The 24,871-nt window shown below is 53.3% G+C and overlaps 6 protein-coding genes and 1 non-coding gene across 7 annotated transcripts; 3 read left to right on the forward strand and 4 right to left on the reverse strand.

The window, feature by feature from the left end:
- Positions 1-163: 163 nt before the first annotated feature.
- On the reverse strand, positions 164-1,640 carry LY79DRAFT_528671 (FAD dependent oxidoreductase; the record flags this gene model as incomplete). The annotated part of the gene is made up of 3 exons (XM_060556051.1): positions 164-428; positions 493-736; positions 833-1,640. 3 exons carry the CDS (start codon positions 1,638-1,640, stop codon positions 164-166), a joined length of 1,317 nt encoding a protein of 438 aa, XP_060407690.1.
- Positions 1,641-3,489: 1,849 nt separating this feature from the next.
- On the forward strand, positions 3,490-4,844 carry LY79DRAFT_528658 (Rieske domain-containing protein; the record flags this gene model as incomplete). Its single annotated transcript, XM_060556049.1, has 2 exons — positions 3,490-4,310; positions 4,394-4,844. The coding sequence occupies 2 exons, from the start codon at positions 3,490-3,492 to the stop codon at positions 4,842-4,844; spliced, it is 1,272 nt and encodes a 423-aa protein (XP_060407691.1).
- A 1,423-nt stretch (positions 4,845-6,267) lies between these two features.
- LY79DRAFT_86431 (uncharacterized protein) lies at positions 6,268-16,885 on the forward strand. Its single transcript, XM_060565171.1, has 10 exons — positions 6,268-6,809; positions 6,867-8,680; positions 8,753-9,942; positions 9,998-10,097; positions 10,162-13,050; positions 13,108-14,891; positions 14,952-15,045; positions 15,107-15,233; positions 15,282-15,921; positions 15,983-16,885. The coding sequence occupies exons 1-10, from the start codon at positions 6,436-6,438 to the stop codon at positions 16,751-16,753; spliced, it is 9,783 nt and encodes a 3,260-aa protein (XP_060407692.1). The 5' UTR covers positions 6,268-6,435; the 3' UTR covers positions 16,754-16,885.
- A 1,025-nt stretch (positions 16,886-17,910) lies between these two features.
- Positions 17,911-17,983, forward strand: LY79DRAFT_t272. Its single transcript has one exon. It is a non-coding gene; the product is annotated as a tRNA-Lys (tRNA).
- Positions 17,982-21,580, reverse strand: LY79DRAFT_653955 (tat pathway signal sequence; the record flags this gene model as incomplete). Its single annotated transcript, XM_060562623.1, has 6 exons — positions 17,982-18,668; positions 18,740-19,316; positions 19,378-19,768; positions 19,824-20,581; positions 20,639-21,143; positions 21,192-21,580. The coding sequence occupies 6 exons, from the start codon at positions 21,578-21,580 to the stop codon at positions 18,367-18,369; spliced, it is 2,922 nt and encodes a 973-aa protein (XP_060407693.1). The 3' UTR covers positions 17,982-18,366.
- Positions 21,581-22,846: 1,266 nt separating this feature from the next.
- Positions 22,847-23,457, reverse strand: LY79DRAFT_571879 (uncharacterized protein; the record flags this gene model as incomplete). The annotated part of the gene is made up of 1 exon (XM_060559294.1): positions 22,847-23,457. A coding segment is annotated over exon 1 (373 nt), but the record flags the coding sequence as incomplete, so codon positions are not given.
- Positions 23,458-24,767, reverse strand: LY79DRAFT_571884 (uncharacterized protein). The gene is made up of 3 exons (XM_060559295.1): positions 23,987-24,767; positions 23,902-23,930; positions 23,458-23,848 (listed from the first exon to the last, which is right to left on the reverse strand). The coding sequence occupies exons 1-3, from the start codon at positions 24,483-24,485 to the stop codon at positions 23,810-23,812; spliced, it is 567 nt and encodes a 188-aa protein (XP_060407695.1). The 5' UTR covers positions 24,486-24,767; the 3' UTR covers positions 23,458-23,809.
- Positions 24,768-24,871: the final 104 nt, after the last annotated feature.

The raw sequence follows: 24,871 nt of genomic DNA on the forward strand, positions 1-24,871 counted from the left end.
ATGAACCATCGTGCATCCCACCTTGTGTACACACGGTGCCAAAAGTGGAAAGGCGTCCCTCTCTCGAAACCCCTGGATTATGGAGGAAGCCCAGCGCCATCCATGTAAGTGCGCCGTGGATCTACGCCGTTGCCGCCCTGGAAATCAGTTCGCTCGAAATAGACTACAGCCTCGACACCGGATCCGTTAGATCGCTCAGCTCCGAGTTGGGATACTCGGGGTTCTGCAGGTGATCAGGGCGCTCGCGGTCCCATGCCCACCTCGTCTTCAGCTCGGTGGATAGCGAATCTTCCAGCATCTGGACGACATACTTGCCGAGCACGGGGAAGAACTTGAACCCGTGAAAGGAGCCGCAGGTTGCGAGGTACAAGCCTTTGGCTGCCGAGTGCGGCGAGATGATAAAGTCCGAACTGGTTGTGAAGGCGTCCCTGTTTGTAACGTCAGCGGGAGCGGCCCGAAAGTCAACCGTACGCCGATGCCGCTGCTACTTACCAGCAGATGCGGTGCTTGGTCATCTTCCAGTTGGCGCTCTTGCTACCGTACCATAGGTCTCTCTGCTCGGCGATGTCTCGCTTCAGCTGCCGCGAGACCTTCCATTGGCTGTAGTCCTTCGCCGGCGGGGGCGCAGAGACGTGCCGGCCAGGCAGGATTTCTTTTGTGTTAGTGAAGATCTTGGCTCCCCACCACTTGAGTTCTCTGTCCTTGGTCGGCGGGATGCTGCCGATGAAGGGTTTGCCTAGTTCGATTGTAAGCAGCTCGTCCGAGCCAAGAAAAAAAAAGAGAAAAAGAAAGAAAAAGAAAAATTGCAGGCGGCAAGATATGAGAAACTCACCGTGTCCTGTATATCCCTGGAACCCAACGGGCATGTTTGCATACTTCTTGTACTCGTCTTCATCGAGCTCTGCCATCCCGGTGGTGATGCCAGCTGCCAGAATGCGGTCCCCAGCTCGGAGGTTGGCCAGACCGCTCTTTGCCGCACTCAACTCTAGTAGCTTGGGGGTGTACGCCCCCGTGGAAAGGATAGTGTGGTCGGCCGCTAGCGTCTCACCCGTTGTCGTCTTGATGCCAGTGCATCTCCCGCGCTCATCGAACTCGAGATGTGCAGTCTCCGCAGTCACGTACTTGACACCTAATCTGACGGTTTCACGTGTGACGGCGCGCAAGCAGTCTCCGGCGGCCGCCCAGCCGCTCGCACGGTTTACAAGGACCTCTTTGGCTCCAGAATAATCCGCGTCTTCAAAAAGGCCGCCATACAGCTTGCGGGCTTCCGAGACCGGCAAGGCGATGATGTCGTCCTTCCGGCCGAGCTTTTTGTGGTGGTCAATGACGTTCTGTGCGTAGTCGCTACGGCAGATCCAGTAGACGCCCGTCTGGTGGAAAAAGGGCTTCCAGAGCGGGTCGCTCTTGAAGATGTCTTGTGCCTCCAGGGCCAGCTGGCAGTACGTGAAATCGTCGTAGTCGGCGCGGACCACCTTGTTCCAGTCCCACGAGGCGGCTACGCGCTCGTCGGCGTCGAAGGCGTCCTTATCGACCAGGGTCACGGATGCGCCCGGGTACTTCTTGATAAGGTGATAGGCGGTAGACACACCAAACACGCCAGCGCCGACAATGAGGTAGGATGGGTGTTCGCTCTGGGCCATCTTGTCGAAGAAGTAGAATGACATGGATCGGCAGGCGAAAAGGGAGGGAAAATGTTCTAAAAGGGTTTCTTGCAGGCCAGGGAGAGGGGGGGGGGGGGGGGGATCGATCACGAGACGGTCGAGTCTTCTTTCAAGACGGTACGGAGAGACGGGCACAATTATATTGGACGATGCATCCAACGTCTGGTTATCGTCGCTCTGCACGAATGTCAGACAACGGTTCACTTATCGGTAACCTATGTGCTCTTCCCCCTCCCCCGCGCCTTCATGGTCCGGTGGTGTCCCGATATCGGCACCGCTCCCGGATGCCGATCACGTGATGACGCCGGCTATTCGGGACCGGTGTCCTTTGTCCCAGGACAAGAGGATCACCAGATCGTCTTGGCAGCCAGCCTGTCACTAGTTGGCGGCTAACTGGAGCATATGTTCTTTCATGCATGTTTATCTCGAGTTGCCGGCTGATCGTGGGAGTCGTCTTGCCTTTGCGAAGGCTTCTGTTGGACCGTCACTCTCGCTCAGATACACATCAGGGGTCCCCCCAGCCGGACGCCGATAAGACCCTAGGCACTCCCTGAAGTGAGAGATTAGTCCCTACCAGATCTAGGAGTCATCCTTTTCGAACATCAGATGCAGACAACATAATGGCGAAAGATACGAACAATTCTCGCTCGATCTGCGTTTGTGTGTGCCACGGTCATTGACTCGCGGGCAGCTGCACCCTCGACGCATGAAATACGAAGGAGAGCCCGGCGGACTTGAGATTATTGCCGTGCTGGCTGCCCCAGAACGTGGCCCGTTCTTCCGTTACATGGCTGGCAAAGGGGACCGGTCGCGGGACTCGTGGACGGCGACATGATGCCGAGACGCTACCGGCGGTGCAGCGTGCAGCGAATGGGACGAACACAGTGCCTCGACGTTGCCCAATTGGGGCCTACAGATTAGATATCCCGATGCCGGGCGAGTTGGAACAGGGGCGAGATCAGAAAACGTGTTGCTGCCGGTTGCCAATGGAGTAAGAATACTGCCCAGGCGTTCAATAATGCGGGGTCGGGGTATGGGGCCCGTCCAATGAAGAGCACTCAGTCAAAAGTTACCGCATGCGGTAAGGATGGCCCATCAGAAAAGCTGATGTGCCGGGGTGGGTGAGCAGTCGAGAGCAGTGACTGACTGGTTGAAGAAGTGATGAGCATGGACGGGGCAACTTGGGGTGCGTGTGTTGGCCGGCAGAACCTTCAGAAATCACAGACAGGCAGCCGGATCCAAAGCTCCTCACACATGAAAGTCTAGACTGCCCTCCCCAGGGGGGGGGGGGGGGGGGGGGGTGGGCTCGGCATCAACAACGCATCATGGATGGATCTGATCTCCACTGCCCTTCAAGGGTCCCGGTATACTGCCACCATGGAGCGCGGCTCGGTCCGTGAAATCCCACACCACGGCGTCTGGCATACCGGTACTTATCGGTCCAGCGAGGTACTGTTGCCGGTCATGTGATCGGAGCAACGACCGCGTCGATAACCAGCTGATGGCATCCAGTGCCCGGAATCGTCAGAGGCGTTCGGTGTGCGACATCGAGCACCGGCCGGCCCAAGTATTGGGTTTCGACACCAAGGGGGTGGTGGTGGGCGATACGGGAGGGCGAAGGGCCAGCCAGCCTTGATGGACCAGCCATGCCAATCGTGACTATATAGAAGGGCCGTCGTCTTTGAGCATAAGGTTTTAGATGGTGCAAATCAGACCACCCTCATCAGATTCATTCTGGATCAGATTGCCGAGCTCCAGGCCTCCTTTCGACTGTTCCATCTCTTTTGCCAGCGAATCCATCTACACCAGCGTTACTAGACCAGTAGCAATGTCACTATTCAAGAACTACTTCGGCCTCGGCGGCACCAAGCCTGCCCAGGAAGACAAGACTCCCGTCCGGGCTCTGCCAGCGTCATGGTACACATCTCAGGAGATGTACGAGCTCGAGCGCCGCGCCATCTTCTCCAGGAAATGGCTCCTCACAACTCACAAGTCCAGAATCCCCAACCCGGGCGACTGGATCCGCTACGACGTTGCTGGCTACGATTTCATCATCGTCCATGACAGAAAAGGGAACTTTCACGCCATGCACAACGTCTGCCGGCACCGCGCCTTTCCGGTCGTCACCAAGGACGAGGGCAACAGCTATACCTTCTCCTGCAAATACCACGGGTGGTCCTACGGCCTGAGCGGCAACCTGGCCAAGGCCCCCGGCTACCAGGAACTCGCCGGCTTCGACAAGTCCCAGAACAACCTCTTCCCTATCCACATGCACATCGACCGCAACGGCTTCATCTTCGTCAACCTCGACGCCGCGGAGACGCCCGAGATCGCCTGGAACGACGACTTCCTCGGCATCGACGAGCAAGAGAGGTTCCAGCACTACAACTTCGAGGACTACAAGTTCGATCACCAGTGGGAGATGGAGGGCGAGTGGAACTGGAAGATCCTGGCCGACAACTACAACGAGTGCTACCACTGCCCTACCGCCCATCCCGATATTCCCTCCATCGCCGACCTCAACTCGTACTACGTCAACGCCCAGAACGCCTACATTCAGCACTTTGGCCAGCCCACCGAGGAGCAGATCTCCAAGGGTTTCCGCGTCGCCGCCACCTACTTTTGGCCAAACGCCTCCATGAACGTCTCGTAAGTGAACTCAACTCTTCTTCTGCTGCTGCTGCTGCTGCTGTCAGTGTGCCACGTCTTGTCATCGCTAACACCCACCCGAGGCCGCACTTCTTCTTCATCCAGCGCTTCGTCCCCAGCGGGCCCCAAAAGTGCGTGATGCGCTACGAGGTGTACCGCAATAAGAATTCGAGCGACGCCGACTTCAACGTCATCAACGACATGTACAAGCGCATCATGTCCGAGGATAAGTACCTCTGTGCCAACGCCCAGAAGAACATCAACGCCGGCGTCTTTGTCAACGGCGAGCTGCACCCGGAGATGGAGAAGGGCCCGCTCTTCTTCCAGAAGACGGTGCGCGAGGTCATCACCGAGCACTGGCGCAAGGAGCAGCAGGCCGGCGCCGAGATCTGGCCGGCGCAGCAGAAGTTGCCCCAGAGCGCCGGCACGGCCCAGGAGGACTCGAAGCTGTGCTCGGCCATCGAGTCGTGCAGCAGGGGCAACGGCCGGATGGGCGACAAGGGCATGTGCGTCGACGAGGCGATTGCTTTCTGAGGGCTGTTAGTGCCGTGCTGAGCGGGGGAATGGGTCAATGAAGAGATTATACCATCTCGCATTCGGCGTTTTGTAGCGTTTATTTGATTTTGCCGGTTCATTTGGGATGGATTGGATACTATCCAGAGCCAATTGCAACGATCGTCCGTGACGAGTTTTGTCCTGAGCAATGGGGTCAACTTTGGGTTGAACAGCTGGAAGGTTCCTCTTTTTGAGGGTCACCCATAGACGCCGAGGTCCTTCACACGGACATCGGTGGTTGAGGGAGGTTGAAAAGCATTTGAATACATCTTTGACTGCAGATTTGTAACTCTTGAAAAGAAATGAAAAATTCCAGATTGAAGTCTCACTCCTGGAGGGCATACCAAAATACTACCATTCGATGGGCTAGATTATAACCGGGCCTTGGTTGCCATATGTTATGATAGGCACGTTATGAAAGGCCTCTCAAATTAAATGGTGGAGTTGTGCTTCCTCTTCAAAAATCATTCTACAGAGTCAAATATACAGCAGTAGTGCTGTACTTTCTATCAGTTGCCAACGTCGGTGCCACAAAACAGGAACTACATGTCATTCCGGCTTACTCACAATGCTTTCGATGAGACAAAACGGCTACCAGTGACATACTGAATGAGATGGTCACCTCCATAAATGGAGTAACAGATAATATGATTTGTCTCTCCTCAAAGACTGAGCGTTTCATTTCATAATGGCATATGCCTGGTGTTTCATCGAGGCGGCTTGGCTTCAGACTTGAGTTCCGACTTCTCAGCTGGTGCCTGACAGTCTTCACCTGGTGTCCGTGTTTCTCGCATATTCGGGTGTCTACATCGCCTTGAGATGATATGAGTGGCGGCCAAACAGCCTCGACTTAGCGCCGACCCAAAAAATAACGATGGTAGGCATCCGTTCACCATTGGCACATGACAAGGGTAATTTGAAAAATGAGAATGAAGAGTGTTTTCATTGGGTAAAAGTGATCCAACTTGCTTGTTGTTGCTTGGTTGCTCTCATGTACATGATGCTGTTGGTCTTTGATTGCTTTTCATACCCCTGTCACCTCACCATCTATTGTCCTCGTTTGAGTTGTTCACTGTTTTCTTGGTTTCTCACTCACATCCATATCAAAGAACTGCAGTCTCAGAGTGAAATCTCATACCCATTTCGAAAATCTCATTTTCTCTCGTCCTGCCCCCCAGTGCCACTGCCTTCATGGGTGCCTACTTACAGCCCTTCCCTCCTTCCTGTCTCTTGACTCCTGCGTCCTTCCAACCCATCTGGTTGTTCCTGCTTCTACCATCGTTTCTCATTTCGGGCCCCACTTCTTGCAGCTTCCTTACTGGCCTCACTTTTCACCTGCACCAACACGCCTTCCTTCTTCCACCTTTCCTCTCTTTCCATCCTTCCTTCCGCTGTTCTAACTTGCGATTCGGGTTTCTTCTCCTTCTCCTTCCTCATCTTCTCTTCTTTCCTCTTACACAGAATCGTCGCATCCCGAACATACAACAGTGTCATCGCTCTTCGAGATCGAGCCAAGCACCACCACACAAGCAGAACGACCGCCAGCTACGTGACCTGGACTTGACTCACCATGGCAGCCATGGATGCGTCGCTGGTCTCTCCAGCGGCCATTCATGGCGCGTTGTACAACCACTTGGTGCTGCCCGCGAAACTACCGCACCAGCAAGATTCCGACCAGCAAGCCGAGCTGGTCAGGAAGGCCCTCGCTGAGCGGATGGCCGCCGCCGCCAAAGTCATGTCCCAACTCCCGGATAACGAGAAGCCATCCCGGGATGCCTGGGGACTGGTTAGTCAAATGCTTCTGGCGTCCAACGACCTCTACCGAGGAGGCCGCATTGATAAAGCCAGCTTACTGCGCGAGCTCGAACTGCTTGGCCCCTCGGGCTGCATTATCCTCCATATCGAGACCCAGAATGCTGGTCTCATCATACGCAGAGCCCAGGAGTCAGTGTTTTTGTCTTCTCCATCATGGTGCGCCGCTGACAGTTACCCCAAATCCAGCTCAATCTTTTATGACAGCGTCATCTTCGAGGCCTTCGAAGCCTCCGCCAAGAACGAAAACGTCCTCGCAGCAAAAAGCGCCCTGGTGTGGGACTTTCCTGGCATTGCTGTCGCCGTCCCGTACATCACCTTCGCCAAGTCCGACTTCCAGCTGAGCCTCGCCAACTTCATCGAACAGGCGTCCCTGGAGACCGTCAAGGACTTTTCCGCCATTGCTTTCAAAGCCGGCGCCACCGTCTTCGAGTATCGCAACACCGGCGACCCTTCCATCATCACATCCCTTCTGATGGCTATCCTTGAAGAAAATGGTCGCAGAATCGCCCCAAGACTCCTCAGAAAGCGTGTTCGTGATGATGTTTGCTGGGACCGTGCCAAGAAGCCCTGGCGCAGACTGCCCTGTTACCTCGTTCTCCGCGTCGCCATCCAACGCTATCTTGCGTCCGAGTTGGGTTATCAGCAAGGCCAGTTGGAGTACAAGTTCTTCATCGCCGTCGTCCTAGCCACCTTTCTTGACGCAAGCCTCTCTCACCTCGTTGGCGTGGAACAGCTTCAATTTCTCCAGAAAAAGCTTTGCCGTCGGCTGGTCAAACTTGACGTGGACAAACATCACTGCCAAGACAGCGATGCTCTTGCACGATACAGCTACCTGTTCAGCTCTCTCGGGCCCAAGTTCAACGGAGCTATCGACAACTGCACGACACTCATCCAGCGTGTACTGAAACAGCAAAGACTCTCACTGGTCAAGAATATTCCAAAGCTCCCGAAAAAGGCCTTCGGCCAGGATCTTCGTCTCAGCTTGAGACTCAGCCATGGCTACATCAAGAGCGTCCTCCAGAGATCCAAGGTTCCCACGAAGAAGCGCTATCGATACCTCCCGGACGAAGGCCCGGCCGAGGCTGCCAAAGATCACCTCAGCAAATACGCTCAGGATTACCACAAGTTGATCAACAAGGAGATGGAGCTTGTCTCATTGGCCGCGGAGAGTTGTGAGGAGGTCTCGCGTCAGATCTTCGATTATGTTCATGCAGCCATGCCGATGTATGAAAACAATCCCGAACAGAAAAGCTTGATGTTGTTGACGGTCATGGAGCTTTGGCAAAAGATGGATGCTATTGCGTGCGATTCCTTTCCCCTGCTCAGAGAGTACCACCCAGTCTTCCACCCCCAGATGCTTGACGTTCTGCTTCTGCCGCAGTTCTCGGAATTGGCGCGACTCGGTTTCCTCCAAACCCTTTTGTCATCCCGTGTGGTGAGAGCCAATTCCAGTCACCGCAACATCTTTGAAGATCCATCACCCGGCTGCTTTGCCGAGCGCTACTATAATGAATCATCCGACGCTCCGCTCCTGAAAGGAATTCATGAAGAGATCATCGAATTGGCCAACGACATACGCGACAGAAAGGGAAAGGAATGGAAGAAAAAGAGCCGCGAATATGATGACTTGATTAGTCGTATCGACAGAAGTACCTGCGTTTACCTTGCCGATGAGCGCGACTACCGTGGGCAAGAAGTGCATGACCCTCGCTGTCCCCGCTGTTCAATGATGTGCACTGCACAGCACATGCGCATCACCACCTTCGAGGAGCCACTGCCCCTGGACTTGACTACCGCAAAGTCCGTCATCTTCGAGCTGGCCTGCCCTAAGGAGTTTGCTATTTATCGAGACACAACATGGTGGATTCTCCGTCACCTGGCCACTCATTTTGACGACGAAGGGATCAAGCCGCGATGTCTGCTGAGAGATTACATGCAGCTGAAGCCCTTTTTCCGCCAGAGTCACCGGAAAGTCGGTCTAGCCTCCACGACGAAACCCTGTGAGTTATTATCCTGTGCTGTCCTTGTACCAAAATATGACGACTTAATTATAACTTGCTTTTGATTTCTAGTTCAAACAACTCATTACACCTCTGTGCCCTTCCCCGTTGAATGGGATGGAGGCCGTCATGGGGTTTGCAGACCCAACGCGTTGAAGCTCGGCTACTTCGATGAACGTACCTCGACATGGACCGGTCGCACCAGATTCCGACCCTCTTTTGCTCACCACACTGCCTTGATGTTGCCGAACAAGTCGCCTTGGAGCACACTTCTGGAATCGAGAGCGTATGCGCTTGACGGACCCGGGCCTTCTTCGTATGAGATTGTCGCGAGCCAATCGACTTGTCCTGCCGGAGTCAACACTCACGAATACCTCGCCATGCAGTCGCTAATGACGGGAAAAAGTCAACGCTGGATCGTACTTCTTACTGAACTTGGCTCCACAAACTTGAATTTCTCGAGCGAGGTCACGATGCTTCTTGTCTCACATTTGGTGCTTCAGAGCGGACCTGAGGACGAAAAGGGAGATGTCCTTCGCCAGATCCACAAAGTTTTCCGTGATAGCCACTTCTGCGACCGTCTTCTCGAGCAGCTGTGCGCGAAGCTGGATAGCCTTCAGGCCAACTGGCGAGAAACGTACCTGATGGACGTGGTCATCACCCTTCTTTTGCGGGCATACGCGCTTACGGCTACGAACCCAGACGTCTCTCCGAGAGCTTTCAACGCAGTAATCCGGGCTCGTGGGATCTGCCTCCGCTGGGTGGAGATGCTCCGAACAGAGACCTTCAAGGCCAGCGATAACGAGGCCTCCCGGAGATGCCAGCAATACGCTCTATGGGCCGCGATCCTCTGCAAGCGCACATATGTTATCCACGGCAGCCAATTTGCTCTTTTGGACGACACTGCACTTCAGACGTACGTTGAGTGTTGCATTACTGTCCAAGACAACTTGGTGGTCGATGTCGGTGCGCTTCCTCTGGTTCTTCGGCAAGCAATCATCTCCGACCTGAAACTCTCGTATCGACTGTCATCCTTGGTACGCAAATCCATTATCCATTCTCCCGACACTTTCCGGACGGCAATCATGACTGTATGGCCTGAAACCGATGGTAGCCCTCGACAAATAGCGTCCCTTCGAGAAGAACAGGCGGAGTGGATAATGTGCGAGATCCACGGTCATGATGGATGGGATGCGCATATACAGATGGTGCAGTATAATACTTGTACCGGTCTGCTTCTAGTCGATGACCGTCCCCTTGGGGTGAGTATCTGCCCCAAAGCTAGCCGCAACGGATACCCAACTGACCGTATGATAGAAACTCCCCAAGCCGCCCGAGCACACTGCCATTCTCACGGAGCTATTCGGAGAGCAAGCCTTGCTTACGCGACCGTCAGACATGGCTGGTATGGATTACAGTAGGTCTCATGGAAGATAACAAACTGTGTAAGAGCTTCGACTGACTGGGAGGCGGGGAAACAGCTTTGACAGTGAAGCCCCGAGGCTACCGCATCGATATCGGTTACGACACTGACTCCATCGTTATCCGTGCGACTAAAGGCCAGCAGTATCTGCAGCTGATCCAAAGGAATGTGTTTTACTCCGACAACTCTTCCGATCTCCCTGGCCCCCTTATCGACAATTGCTTTCATTGGCTAGATCTTCACAGCGGCAAAATCTTCATTTCGTTTGTCGCCGACATCTGGAACATTAGCCACCGAAACTGGACCATCAATGTCCATCAGGAAACCTGCTCACGTCCTGGACACTACGGCGAAGACAGGCTAGTCGACACGTACAGTCCGCTGTTTAACCGTGTCGCGCGTATCTTTGACGGGTTTGAGTTACGACGACATTTACTTGTTTTCCAACCCGCAGCGAAGCACGTCCAAGTGGAGATTAGACGATTGCAACTCTTGTTTTATGTAAACGCACGACAAGTTCTTGAGTCACCTCAACTGGGATCCGAGATCGACTCGGATCAAGATGCCGGAACCTGGTATGGTTTGGAGAGCAAGCTGGTTTTGCGGAACCCCCGAGATCCTCAGCAGAGAAGCATTCTGGTTCCCCTTGGACTCCTCCAGGCAAAGCAAGAACGAGATAGTATGCTCGTGCGCATACTTCCAAATGGTGAATACGGAAAATTCGTCATCAACAAACACTTGGGACGCATCGAGTCCGCGCCGGAACCGCTGCTTCTCTACACGAAGGCCCAGCTTCACGCGTATACGTCATCCATATTTCCGGATCCACTGACGGGACGAACTGGTACCGAGGAAGCACTCCAATGGCTCTCCTCTGGAGTCTGTCAACCCTGGATGCCGTTGCGACCTGGTCCGGTAAGAGTTCTTGTCAAGATTGCTCAGCTCACGCCACGTCACGAGTATTACCCTAAGGACCTGAAGGTTATGAAGACTGATCATTGGGATCCCAACTTGACCGAAAGTGTACAGCACGAGAGATTTAGGCCCCTGGTCGAGCAGATTCTCGCCATATCGGCCGAGCTACAGACTTTCGATCTCCTTGATACAGACCCCCGTATCTTGCCGCTTGCTGGCGACATGCACCTTCATGACCGTTCCATGATCCGCAGACAGCTGATGGAGCGCTATTTCGACAATAACACAGATCAGTCAAAGCATGTTGACCTTGAGTACGCGGCTCGAGACTGTATCAAGCCATCGAACGTCCGCCATTGTCAGGTCCTCGAACTCATTCATTTCCTACGGACTTGGCCGGAGAAGCTGGCAACCACCAACGCTTTGGCGCAAAAGCTTTCCCAAAGTACCTTGGTCGGGGGATACACAGATACCTTTGATAAGGTGTCACTCAACGACCGGCTGGGTCTCGATGTTCCATCCAATTGGGGATCTCTAGCCCGTTTATGTCGAGAACAACAAAGTCCCTTTGTCCTCATGTTTCTGCTGGCCCCCATATCATATGGTGTCGGAGTTGACATGGGTATTATTAAAGCATTGGCTGCGTTTGCTGTATTCAAGGAGTTGAAGGCGATTGACTTGCCCCCCTGGCCCTCGTACAACAATTTCAAGCCTAATCAAGCCCCTCATCTTGACTATCTATTGCAATTAATCAGACCATTCAAGACGCCGGCACCGAAAAATGACAGCGAAGAATTCCTCACGTTTGCCAGCGCCAAGCAGATCCGACGCATGAGAGCGGAGCAGGCGGCCTGGGATCAGCGAGTGGAAGATGATTGCAAGTATCTGGCCAACTTCTTGCTCTCACAGTGGCCTTCCGCCGAGCCACAAGTCGCCGAACTATCCAAGTCTCTGTTGGTTGACATTGAGGGCGCCCTGAAACTCGTCCGACCGGAATGGAAACGCCTGTATGAGAACATGAACTTCTCGGTCCATCTTGATGCGGTTCAGACCGTGTTGAACGGGCACCATTGCGACACCGAATACGAGGTTCCTTGTTTCATTCCAGCGGAAGAAACCTCCGAGGAACGCTTGAGAGGAGGAGAGATACCGTCACTGAGATTGGATTTGTTGAAGCGAGGCTTTCCCGCTGTTGACGCAGCCATCATGGCGCAACCGCAGCCCAAGATGGAGGAAACAGCCGCAACGAAGTCTGGTCAATTGCCCGCTGCAGCCCACCACCCTGCCCATATTCATCAACCCATTCAGCTGCCATCCTCACGCCTTCGCAGCGCCGGTACGAATGTCCTTGCACCGAGCTGGATGTCCTCCAAGACTACACTCATCCCCTCGAATGATGCCACTTCAGAGTTAAGACGAATAGTATCGAACCTTGCAAATAGCAAGTCAATGGTGCGTCAGAGGTACGCAGGGGATCTGGAACGAAGTCTTGAGGCCTTCATTGCTCGAAAATCCCCGAGGAACGCTAGTGGCAACCCATCGCCAGTATTTGTCTCCAAAGAAGTTTCTCTCTCTTTGCAGACTATCCAGAGACGATTTGCTGCTATTCAAGCAGCTTTCGAGAAACCAGATGCGTTTCTTTCAGCCCGGCGAGTGCGTTGGCTCAAGGCAGGACAGCTCTGGCCAGCGGTGACAACCGTCACCCTCCTCGAGCAGCTGCGATCGACAGCAACGCCGGCTTTGTTTGGCAGCTCAGTTCGGGAGACGTTGATTGACTTTGGCCTCGCTATTACAAGCACACAGCGAGATCTACGTATCAATCATGCCACCATGCGAGGCGATGCCGGAAGGTACTTGGACGAGATGGCGAACAAGGGGCACTCCAACTGGAACCCATCCGATCACCCTGACTGGTTGCTTCTAGAGATTGAAGCAAATCTGATGATACGGCCTGATCAGGTCGACGTGGCTCTTGCCACCATATCTCCTGCTTCCGGAGCCAACTCGGTCCTCCAGATGAACATGGGACAAGGTCTGTACTATGCGGATTCATCCGCTTTTTTTGAATTTGGTCACTAACCAGGCACAGGCAAGACATCTTGTATCATCCCCATGGTCGCTGCGGTACTTGCAAATCGACAAAACCTGGTCCGAGTAGTTGTTCCCAAGGCTCTCTTGTTGCAGACTGCGCAGCTTCTCCAAGCGAGACTCGGGGGTCTGCTCGATCGACAAGTCCGTCACATTCCGTTCTCCCGCCGCACGCCTACACAGGAACACGTCATCCGAGCATACCACCGAGCCCACCGCATGATGATGAAGCAAGCCGGGGTCATGGTTTGCCAGCCAGAGCACAACTTGTCGTTCATGTTGAGTGGCTTGCAACGTCTCCTCGACAACCGGATGCCCGAAGCAGGGCCGATGATCAACGTTCAGACTTGGCTACGCACACGATGCCGCGACATCTTGGATGAATCCGATTACACCCTTGCTGTGCGCACTCAGCTCATTTACCCTTCTGGTTCTCAGATGACTGTCGACGGACATCCTCATCGCTGGCGTATCGCGCAGGACCTCTTGCGTCTTGTCGACCATCACTGCTATAGTCTGGCAAACGCGTTTCCCAATTCAATCGAGGTGGTGAGACGTGCCAAAGGTGGCTTTCCTCTCCTATTCTTCCTGCGGTCTGATGTCGAAGAGGCACTTGTTCAACGCCTTACCGCGGACGTGCTTCGAGGACTTGGAGGTATTCTTCCTATGCAGAACCTCGATGCCGCCGAACGTCTGGCTGTCAGAGATTTCCTTGTCAACGAGAGACCGCGCGACGCCACACTGCAACTTGTTCGTCGACTTTGTCCCGATAGGCCCAGCGTGAGGCAGGCGATCTACCTCCTTCGAGGCGTGCTCCTGAATCGCATTCTCATGATGACGCTGAAGAAGAGATGGAATGTTCAGTACGGACTGCACCCACTCAGGGACCCTATTGCAGTGCCCTACCACGCGAAGGGCGTTCCTAGCGAGCAATCTGAATGGGGACACCCCGACGTGGCCATCTTGTTCACCTGTCTGGCCTTTTACTACGACGGCATCAGCATTGCTCAGCTGACCCAATCACTCGAGCACCTACTCAAATCTGACGATCCTTCATCCGAGTATGACAAGTGGATTCTGACTAGCGATGACTTTCCCGACTCTCTTCGAGCTTGGAACTCCATCAACGTTGACGATAGCCTCCAGCTTGAGGATGTCTGGAGGGCCCTTCGATACAACGTTGCCGCCATTGACTACTTCATGAACAACTTCGTCTTCCCGCAGCACGCCAAGCAGTTCAAGGTCAAGCTTCAGTCCAACGGATGGGACATTCCACTCTTCTCCGTTCACGGAAACGAACAACCGAGCGGAAGCCAAGATTGCCAGGGGATCGCCAGCGACACCTCTTTACCGTCCGCGCTGACGACAGGCTTCAGTGGCACCAATGACAACCGAACCATGCTACCATTGACAATCAAGCAGGAAGACCTTTCGGGACTCTCGCACACGAACGCCGAAGTTCTGACGTACCTTCTCCACGATCGATCCCGTGAGTGCCGAAAGATTGTTGGGCCCCGCGGTGCGAGAGCAAGCGAATCAGATTTGTTGCACGAGTTGAAGTGTTGCAAGATTAAAATTCTCATCGACGCAGGCGCTCAAATCTTGGAGATGGACAATGAGACTCTTGCAAAGCAGTGGCTCACTGTTGACCAATCAGCGCTCGCCGCTCTATTCTTCGACAAAAGCAACAAACCGACGATCATTCAGCGGTCGGGAAGAATCACGCCTCTTCTGGGCTCCCCGTACGCGGATGACCTCAGCAGATGCTTGGTCTACTTGGATGAGGTGAGCATGAGACGCCTTGGCAATTCTAGAGTCCGCGATGTGTGGTTGACAATGACGCAGGCTCATACCAGAGGAACTGATCTGAAGTTCCCCCCATCAGCCAGAGGCGCTCTAACCCTCGGGTTGGGCCAAAGCAAAGACCACACTGTGCAAGGTGGGTGCCGACGATGGCGGAATGGATGTGAGATTATTCAAAACTGACCAAGGAATCACAGCCGCCATGCGATTGAGACAGCTAGGCACGACCCAATCCGTGACTTTCTTTGCCCCTCCTGAAGTCTATCAAAGCATCCTTGACCTCCGGAAGAAGCCACTTGGAGCCATGATAGATTCACACGACGTGTATGTGGCTCTAGTGCATTCATGCAGGCGACGCTAACCAAGGCGCAGAATTTACTGGCTTCTCGACAATACGTGTGAAGGAATCGAACAGCTGCAGCCTCTCTACTACTCTCAAGGAATCGACTTTTGCCGTCGAATACAGGCGACAATCGACAACCCAGACTTCGTCACGAACAAGTGTCAGCGAGACCAGTTTATCGCCACCATCAAGCAAGACGAGCAGCACAGCCTTCAGCAGCTTTACGAGCCGAAACGCAAGGCCAAGGGAGCCAGTGACTTGAGTACAGGGTCGCATGTCAAGATCAAATCGTTCGTCAAGGAACTCAACACAAGACGCAGGGCTTTCCAGGATACTGGACGGGCAGTGCATGCATCCGCGCTGCAGGAGGTTGAGCAGGAACGCGAAATTGCATTCGAGGTCGAGACGGTCCGCCAAGTCAAGAAGCCGCACCATTACCCTGCGCTCTCGTTCCCAGGGTTGCATCCGGAAGTCGAGTCTTTCGCGAAAACGGGCAGAATCCCCGCTGGAGCACTCACGTTCATCCCAGCTATCAAGTCTCTGTCCAAGACGGCCATTGGGAAAAAGTTTAGGGTCTCGGACAAATCTTCGCAGCAAAAGCTGTTCGTGTCTGCCGAGTTTGAGCGAACGGTCAAACTCAACTTTGACCTGACAAGTGACAACTTTTTGGTAAGTGGAAAAGCCGTTTTGTTTTATTGTTGGAGTTCGGTCCTAACAGCCTCGACCGCAGCGCAATGTGAGCTGGATACTCTGGTCTCAAGTCACCGAAGTCGCTTTGATTGTCGTGCCTGAAGAAGCAGAGGCCCTCCTGTCCATTATACGGGATGCAAATTTTACCGGCGCCACGAACCTGATTGTGTACTCTGCACCCGTCACCCGCAAGATGCTCCATTTCAGCGATCTCAAATATTACAGCGTCCCGACCTTGCCAACCGAATGGCGGGCTCCGAGCTGGTTGAAGATCGAGCTGGGCCTCTACGCAGGCCGGCTGTACTTCGAGTGGTCTGAGTACGACCAGCTCTGCGACTTCCTCGGCATCGACCAATCGTTGCCGCTACTGGAATACTTGGAGGGAGAGGGTTCCGAAAGCGACTCGGCAGACAACCAACACAGCAGCGGGGCCAAATCAGCTGCCGCTGGCCTCACCACTCGGCCTCTGTCTTTTGTACAGGAGTGGATTGCTTCCCGCCGTAGGGGCCAGGACTTTCTGTCTACTCCCATGGGGTTCATTGCGCAGGGTAAAATTCTACAAGAAAACCACCCCTTCTTCCGGCAGGCGACGACGGTGACACGGGACATTCTATTCGCCCCGATTCACAAGAGCAGTGATGACCAGGCGAACGAAGATGTCTATGCGGTGGCCGACTACGGCGTGGACGACATGGGAGCCAACGAAGAGGCTGATAGCGACGCCCACGAGGATCAAATCGAGTACAACGACTCGGAGTATGACGACTCTGGGGATGAGGGTCTGGATGCAGGCGGCTCCTCAAAGGAGTAGAGGGTGGCTATGAGAAGGGGAGTCACAATGAGGTGCGTTGCGGGCGGAAAGTGATGTGAGGGATGGCATATTCTGCTTTCAATCTTGTTTCCCGTCCCCGGCGGCCACAGGCCATGTTGGATGATTGGTTTTTGTGTTGGATTACTGCTTTGCTTGGCCGAGACTGGCCCTTTTTTGTCAGATAATACCCCTTTGCTCATTTGCTTCGGTAGCCAATCTCCGCTCGTAAGCCTCGGTGGCCCTCATTGCTGCGCCTGCCAGAGATGCGTGATATTGTGAGAGAATGGAGATGCAATGCTCGAGACAGGTCGAAGGCAGCAGTCGGTTTGTCGTCTTGTAGGGAGGGGTTGCTCGAAGCTTCAATCGGAACGACGCTGACTGCTGACCAGAGCCAACAAGGGATCAAGTCAGTGGCCAGGGGGGGATATAGGCATATCCCACGCTGGGAAACTTTTGAAAAGTCTCATGCATATGTGTTTTATTACTTATCGCAGGGTATTCAGTTAAATGGGTGACGAGGAGTCGATTTGCTTGGGTCGAATGTGCTTCTAGATACAAGAAGCCATCGTGGTCTAGTGATGTACCATGGTCACGTGCCTCTACCGGTGCAGCTCCGGAGTGGGATCCGGCACCGAGAATAAAGTGTGTGTTATGTAATCACGCGCTCTTTTGTCTTTGGCACCGAGGTACGTATCTAAGGCGGTCCCTTGGTGTCCTGCACATCACCCTGACCTAGGTAACACGGCCTACAGTAGTGTCACTCAGTAGTGTCACTAAGACTTTGAAAATTTCCCACTTTGTCATATATGCAATAGACGGAAAAGAAAGTTAGAAATGCGATTTTAGGACCTGTACTTAGCCGGGCGGTCTGGTTACAGCTAGGGAATGGCTACCAGTCACAAGAGAGGCTTTCAGACAGGTGCATGCCACAGCTCGAGCCACGCTGACAATAAGGCACCTCATTTTGTCTCTCCTCCTACATATTTAATCGATGGTAGGGAGCTAAGGAAATGGAAATTTCAAGTGGCAATTGTTGAGCTATTTTTTTGTTTGTTTTTGGCGCTCAGAAAGCCTGCAGTGCTGCGTAGAGCGCGCAATGGACTCAGCAAGGCATCCATATCTCCAGATTGAGGTTGTCCGTCACAACAACAAGACCCGCCTTGCTAGCTCAATCGGTAGAGCGTGAGACTCTTAATCTCAAGGTTGCGGGTTCGACCCCCGCGTGAGGCTCAAATCCTCACCGCGATTGGCAAAGCCATTCTTCGGGTTCTTCTACTTTTTCAACTTTTTTCTCTTTCCACCAGTCTGACCGTTACATAACTAGCGTAAAAAAACGAGTCGATCAAGAGCTGAATCCAGTCTTGATTCGTATGTCAAAAAGCAATGCTAGAGCAGAGCCGAACTGCTGTCTATCCATCTATGATCTACCGTCTGTCTGTCTGTCTTTGATTCCCGCGGCTGCTTTGCACCCCGGGACTATATGCCACCCAATGAGAACGAACCAAACGCAATGTAAAGAAAGCAGAGGAAAGCAAAGCAACGAGCAACGCTGTGCTTACGCAACCAATCCCCCAAGAGTAACCATCCAACTGCCCATCACCAGGGCCGTCCGCTTACTCGTCCCTCCGGAATCGAGCTTCGGCGCTGTTCAGGACGATAGTCAGCGCTTCTTTGAGCTCCATCTCTTTGGGGGACAACTCGGCTTTCTGGTTGCCAGAAAGCAGAGCGTTCGAGTAATCCCGCAAGATGCTGTCGCTCATCTCGTCCACGCGAACCTCCAGCCGGCCCGCGACGAGTCTTTCCATGTCCCGGAGATGGCCATGCATCGCCCCGACAGACGTGCGAAAGACGGTCCTCTTGATGTTTCCGATGTGGTTCTTGACCAGCATCTCCATGGCCGCTTTACTGCCGCTACCTGTCCGGCGTCATGTCAGCGAACCCGTCACCATTAGTTATTCGCCAACAACCCAGCCTCACTTAACTCACCTTGCACTTGTAAGCATTTCTTGTAAATCGGGCTCATGGCATCTTCGATCGGCTGAAGCATGGCGCGGGAGGCCTCGTTTTTTATGGCGTTGATGACGTCGTTGACGCGCCACATGAGAGCCACAGGCTTCCCCTTGGACGCCGCGTTAATGTTGTTGAGGAGATCCAGGGACATGTCCATGTTGCCGTTGGGTTTATACCGCTTCTCGACGGCGCGGTGGAAATCATCTTGGTGGTTCACCAGCCCGCCGACGAAGCTCTGGAGGATGCACGGTATGGCGCGCTCGAAGGCGGCCTCCCAGTCCCGTCTCATGGCGGACTGGATCGGCTGGGCGAGCTGATGGTGTAGGGCGATGGTAGGACGGCCGCGGGCACTGTGGATTCCGCTCTTCCTGCAGATCGATTTGAGCGTCTGGAGGGCAAAGCCTCCGGCCTTTGGGGGTTCGAACCAAGCGGCGGCGAGGGGTAGCGCCTTGTCTTCCGCCTTGGCAACCAGGGCGTTGGCAGCACCATAGACGGAATTCTGAAGAATGTCGTGGAGGCCCTGGCAGAAAGTCTCTCGCGTGATTGTCCAGTTCTGCCGAGCAGGTTAGCTGCCGATTCCCGTTCGTTTCGCCGCACTCGATACGCCTGCTTACCGTTCGGAGCTTTCTGGCCTCCGCCCTAAGATGGTCCTCGACCTTTTTGGCGTCGAAGCCGGCCCGCTCGAGGTCGGTGCCCGCCACCCAGCACGCGATGGATGTGAGCAGGGTGTGCAGTTTGGTGATGACCCGTCGACATCGTGCGTGCCTGCCAGCCTCTGTGAGCTTCTGTGCGTGGGCCTGGAGGCCCGGTATACCCGTGTCGTCGACGTCTTTGTAGCCGCTGGTGCTGATGTCTTCGTTCTGCATCATGCCGTTGAGCTTCTGGTAGGTCCGGCTGCTGATGCAGAACACGGGCAGGTTGGCCTTGATCTTCTCGTAGTCTGGGGGAGGCGCTTCGTCCTTCAAGAAGACATCATTGTCGTCCGAGGCGCTCTCCTCTTTGAGTCTAATCACTCTCAGTTAGCCATGTCCTGTCGGGGACCGTTGCGGACCCGACTTACTCCTTGTAGCCATCCACAAAGTCCTGTTTGATGCTTTGCGTAGTTGTCGAGTTCCGCTTCCTTATGCAGGATCCCTTGATGGAGTCCTGGAGCGACTTCTTCTCCTGCACTTTCGACTCCAGCTTCTCTTCATGATCCTTCGCCAACGCTGTGGTCTTTCGGCATCGGTCACGGAGGTCTTGGGCCTGACGCCTCAGGTTATGTATGTGCTCCTCAATTTGGCCCTTGCTCAAGGGGTTGTTACCGACGCCTGTGTCGACAGAAGAGCCCACAATGCTGTAATTGTCGTAGGAACGCTTTCTCTTGGCCAGATTTTCCACCGCCACGCCAAGGGGCTGGCCTTCTTGGATCTGGCGTAGAGCGTTCTCCCAGTCATCCAGCCGGTCGCGGCACTCGTCTAGTATCTCTGCGTCTTTGCGTTTCTGTTCTTTGAGTGCTTTCAGTTCCTCTTCTAGCACCGGGATCTCGTCGGTAAGAGAGGATATTTTGGAAAGGTTCTGTTCCAGGTCAGCAGTCAAGGCGAGTTCGCGAGCTACCTCGTCCACGTTGATGTCGTCAGTCTTGGAGCAGATGATGCTGATGGCTGAGTATTTGTTGTCCAGTACCAATTGTTGCCGGAACGACTCCCCCAGCAGGTTTTTGGCGGATTCGTCGTCCACGGCTCTCACTATCGGAGCGACAATCCAGATGCCGGAGCAGTCCTTCATGTAGTTGGTTGAGATTGCCGCTCGCGCGGCGTTCGAATCATGGACTCCGGGCTAGAAAGATGAGTTTAGTGTCGGTCGAGGTGCGAGTCGGAACGAGGCTTAACGTACCAGATCGACAATAACAGCTCCGGTTGAGAGAGCCGCGGCTTTCACGAAGACTCGTACCACCTTGATCAGGGGCCAAGGGTTCATACCACCCCCCTCTGTCGTGTCTGCCTTCCTGCCGATGTAAGGTTGCATCTGATCGGATAGCCCCTTGGCAGAGACGTCGGCGAGGCTGATAGTTCTGCCGAGGATCTTCTGGATCTCGGTGTTCTCCATCAAGACGTTACAGTCATATGCTGCGATCGTCTCCGTCGTGAGGCCGGGATAGACGGCCGCGAGTTTCGAGAGCATCATCCCTGCCTCGGTGCCGGGGCTCGAGTAGTCAGACGACCCGGAGGCAATTTCATCCTTCATAGACTGGAGCCAAGGGCCCATCTCGCGCTGCCACTCTTCTCCTGTCACGAACTCGATTTCCGCCCTGTAGGCCTTGCTTTCGTCGTCACTGTAATTGTAAGAGACTTCAGTGACCCATGCGGTACAAGCTCTGGCGCAGCTAGTCGGCAACAGTCTGAGGGATGTCAGCAGATGCGGCAGTCAAGGACAGAAAGGCGAATACTTCTCTTCGACGAGGAGGGCGTTCACTAACGAGCTCTTGCCAGACCCCGTGGCACCGACGACTCCGATCGTGGTCCGAGTTGGTTCGGCCAAAGCGATAATCTCCTCGATGCTCTTCTTCCATCGAAGTCCATCGTCCTTCCGAGCAGTCGACAGTTTCTTCATCGAGGCGAGCTCGAAGACCAAAGGAGCAAGTTCGCGGGCCAGCTGCACGCCTGCCTCGACTGCTCGCTCCAAGATGACGGTGTCGTCTACATAGTGAAGGTCACTGATTGCTACGAAGCGGGTCTCCACCTGTGCTGCCTTCATGGTCTCGGGAATCACCTGGGAAATAGTATTGGAGCTGTCGTAGGGTTCTTTCTTGATGGCGACAAGACTCTCCTTCGCCATTGTTGCTTGCTCTGCAAGGTGTTGCGAGTGAGGCTGGAACCAGGTATGCGATGGCTGTCTACCTGCCATTGTTAAGGAGAAAAGGTATGATGATCTGCGTACTCGTTAATCAGCTAGTTCGATGTAAGTCGGAGTTATAAACAGAAAAGAAAGGTAGGGCAAGAGCGGGACAACGGGAAGGATGTTAGAGTTCAGGAAGGAATGTAAAGTGCTTAGAAAAGAAGGAACCAGGGCTATGATATGAGTAAGGATGCCTTCGGTGGTACTTGGAGCTCGTATGATCAGTAGGGCCACGAAAAGCGAATTTTACTTGACGAAGGAGTTAGTGCACTGGGACTTGGGGCTCTGTTAGAGATGATGGCTGAGTCAATTGTGAATGAGAATAGATGTTGTTGTGAGGGAAGAGAAGGAAACCGAGTGGGATGGAGAGGAGGAAAGTCTTTTATACCTTTGAATAGGGCAAAAGGAAGGCAACAAAAGGAAGCAAGAGGAAAGTGCGATGTTTGAGATACTAGGCAAATGGAAGAGATGACTGAAGAGAGGATGCTGTAAACTCAGAATGATGTCCGGGACAGGAAGCCGTTTATCTTGCTGAAGATGTTGGCAATAAGCAGCGTGAGAATGAGATGTAAAGAAGAGAAAGAGAGGGGATATGGCGATAACCAGGGCTTTCTAATTAGAAGCAGACATTCAGAAAGAAAGAGCCTTGATGTAGCTGGATATAGTATGGCAAGAGCTACTTGTGGCCCTACAATCTCAATCTTACGTCTTTTCCTAGTTGGTGGAATGACTAGAAAGAGCCAAGTTTGGAACATCTGGTAAAGATTCATGCTGTCTACCTTCTTCCAGAGTGACTAAGCACTGTGGGCCTTGACTGAGCACGTTGAATCACTAATATACAAACGTGGTTTGTCTCGAGATCCTAAGCAAAGGGCTTAACTCTCTGGACGTTATGCTCTATCTCTAATAAAACATCTTTCAGGATTCCGAGTATGTGTCCAATTGTTGACGAAGCAATTACTGTTCAACTGGTTTTTGCCAATCATTGAAACTGACTTTCTCTCCGAACTACAGCCCAGTCGATTGTGGTGTGAGCCGAGTTTACCGGACAGACACCTGGATCTCTCTGTGTTATACTCAAAAACTTGCATACTCCATGCGGACTGAGCATTTGTCGTAATTCCGCAACTTGAAGATAAGAAAACCGGATGCACTCATCCCATGAGCCGTGAGCCAGCAATAAACGCCGTAGATTTGATCTTTTCCCAAACTCAAACTACAGCATTCTTGATGCTCTCCCAGATGGAGTTAAGCACCTTAATCAACAAGGCAAAGAGGCGCCCCAACAGAACTATGTATAATACCCCCGCTGCTACAGTAGCTCCAAACAATCCTCCTGTTGCAGTTAACCCCGCTGCAAAGCCGCCATAGAAAACCAAACGGCTAACTGAAATCCCAGTAGGCCTTGTATATAAACTCCTGCTGTGCTGTACCAGAAGAACATAGTCACTAGCGGTACAAACGCCAAAAACACCCGCCATAATGGCTTTGAACTTATTGAACCAAGGGTCTTTCGGCGTAGCGGGATCATCCGGTGCTCCCAGGTCAGATTCCAGAATTCCACGGGTTTCAAAACACGTCCCTTGCATGATTTCGACGAAAGCAAGCTTGAGTCCGTTCAAGATATCTACTGTGGCGTGGCATTTGTCTCAGATGGCTGATATTGGAAGAATCCATTGTTGCCCCCGGATGGCGTCTGCGACTGAAATAATATACAACTGCCATCGTGATCAAACTAGTGTAGAGGGCGGAGGAGATGTTAGGCGGAGAGGGAGCATGACGGCCGTGGCAAGGACACAATGTTCAGGGAACTGCTTTATGTGTGTCTGAATAAAAAGGTTCTTATTAGTCTTCATTCCGTGGAATGAGTTCTAGCTTGGTCGAAAGGAAAGATTTATGTATATATGGACCATGGATTGACTCCAGCAGTTGACATGATTAGACAGACTCCTAGTGGCTTGAGGTGTAGGGCTAATGCTGCCAGGACATCCATATCCGGTAGGCTCGGTGCGTTCACATGTCTGAATCAATACAACGTCTCCCAAATGTGCGAAACAAGCACAAAAGTGAACGATAAGTACCCTTGCTGAATCACAATATCGCTTGATGGGTCGTTGGTTGCCTTCTTCTGACTTCCAAGGGGGGGGGTATTACGGATGTAATTCCGCTTTAACAGATAGAAGCTCCAGACTTGGCATATCCGTATCTCTGTATCCGCAATCAGCTTCTCTAGACTTTCAAATGCTTCCAGGGTCTCTTACCTTGTTCCATCCGGGGACGTGAAGATACCCTAAGGTGACCCATCAGTTCATCAGTCCGATTTCAAGCAGTGGCTAGCAAACATACCTGGCTCCATCCAACCGTTGCTGCGGCCAATGCAGTTGCCTGACGCCCAGCCAACGGCATCAGCCCATTCATCAGTGCTGCACGGGTTCGCGGTGTATGCGCACATGTACGAGACGGCGGACCCTTGGTAGTTCGCAAAGACAGTACCTTTAGGGAACTTGTGATTGCCATTCGCGTAGCACTGATCATAGAATGCGTTGTATGAGTGCTGGTAAAAGTCGTTCTGCAAGAACCAGTCCCCACCGGGACACCACGGGTAAGTTCCAGAAGGCCAGTTGAACCGCTTGCTGACGCGGAAGCTGTTACTGGACGCGTCACGCTTCGAAGGAGTGGGCGGGGCAGAGCCGGTGGTGTTGACAGTGATGTCGGTCCAAGTTGGCTTGCCCTCTCCGTCGAGGCTGATGATGTAGCTTCCATCAGCAAGTTCGGGGAGCTGAATGGTTGCAGCCAGAGCCGAGCCAAAGGCAGCCGCGGAGAGGAGGAAAGACGAAAGCTGCATTGCGAGTAATTGAGATTGAGATTGAGATTGTTCGTTGTACGGATGATGAATGCTTTGGAGGATGTTTGATGACAGTTCAAACTTGGTGAAGATAAAACAGCAGAGAGTTAGGAAATATCATGATATTTATACCTAATCAAGTGTCAAGAATGGAGGCCATCCACAAGACAATGCTAGTCGGCATCTCCAAGCTGACAAGTCATCTTCACGCACACAGCTGAACTCCAGCAACTGGCCGCTAAGCGACAAAGGCTATTGAAAGAATATCGTGGGCCCGCGTTTTCCGAAGAATGAGCCCACCATGCGTCAACTTCACGACATCTTGCTTTTTACAAGCGGCCTTTTTCCCTGGGTTGCACTGTAGTGCTAGACAATTAGGCAGCAGC

This window comes from Colletotrichum navitas, assembly GCF_030913465.1.
Source record: "Colletotrichum navitas strain CBS 125086 chromosome Unknown LY79scaffold_134, whole genome shotgun sequence".
Lineage (NCBI taxonomy): Eukaryota > Fungi > Ascomycota > Sordariomycetes > Glomerellales > Glomerellaceae > Colletotrichum > Colletotrichum navitas.

What these genes read in the sequence shown, in the direction of transcription:
- LY79DRAFT_86431 (XM_060565171.1), top strand. Translation starts at nt 6,436, where the DNA reads ATGGCAGCCATGGATGCGTCGCTGGTCTCTCCAGCGGCCATTCATGGC. An exon ending in TCGATGACCGTCCCCTTGGG is followed by an intron (nt 9,943 to 9,997) that starts GTGAGTATCTGC and finishes ACCGTATGATAG; the next exon opens with AAACTCCCCAAGCCGCCCGA. An exon ending in CCAGATGAACATGGGACAAG is followed by an intron (nt 13,051 to 13,107) that starts GTCTGTACTATG and finishes AACCAGGCACAG; the next exon opens with GCAAGACATCTTGTATCATC.
- LY79DRAFT_571884 (XM_060559295.1), bottom strand. Translation starts at nt 24,485, where the DNA reads ATGCAGCTTTCGTCTTTCCTCCTCTCCGCGGCTGCCTTTGGCTCGGCT. An exon ending in CAACGGTTGGATGGAGCCAG is followed by an intron (nt 23,931 to 23,986) that starts GTATGTTTGCTA and finishes GGGTCACCTTAG; the next exon opens with GGTATCTTCACGTCCCCGGA. An exon ending in ACGTCCCCGGATGGAACAAG is followed by an intron (nt 23,849 to 23,901) that starts GTAAGAGACCCT and finishes TTGCGGATACAG; the next exon opens with AGATACGGATATGCCAAGTC.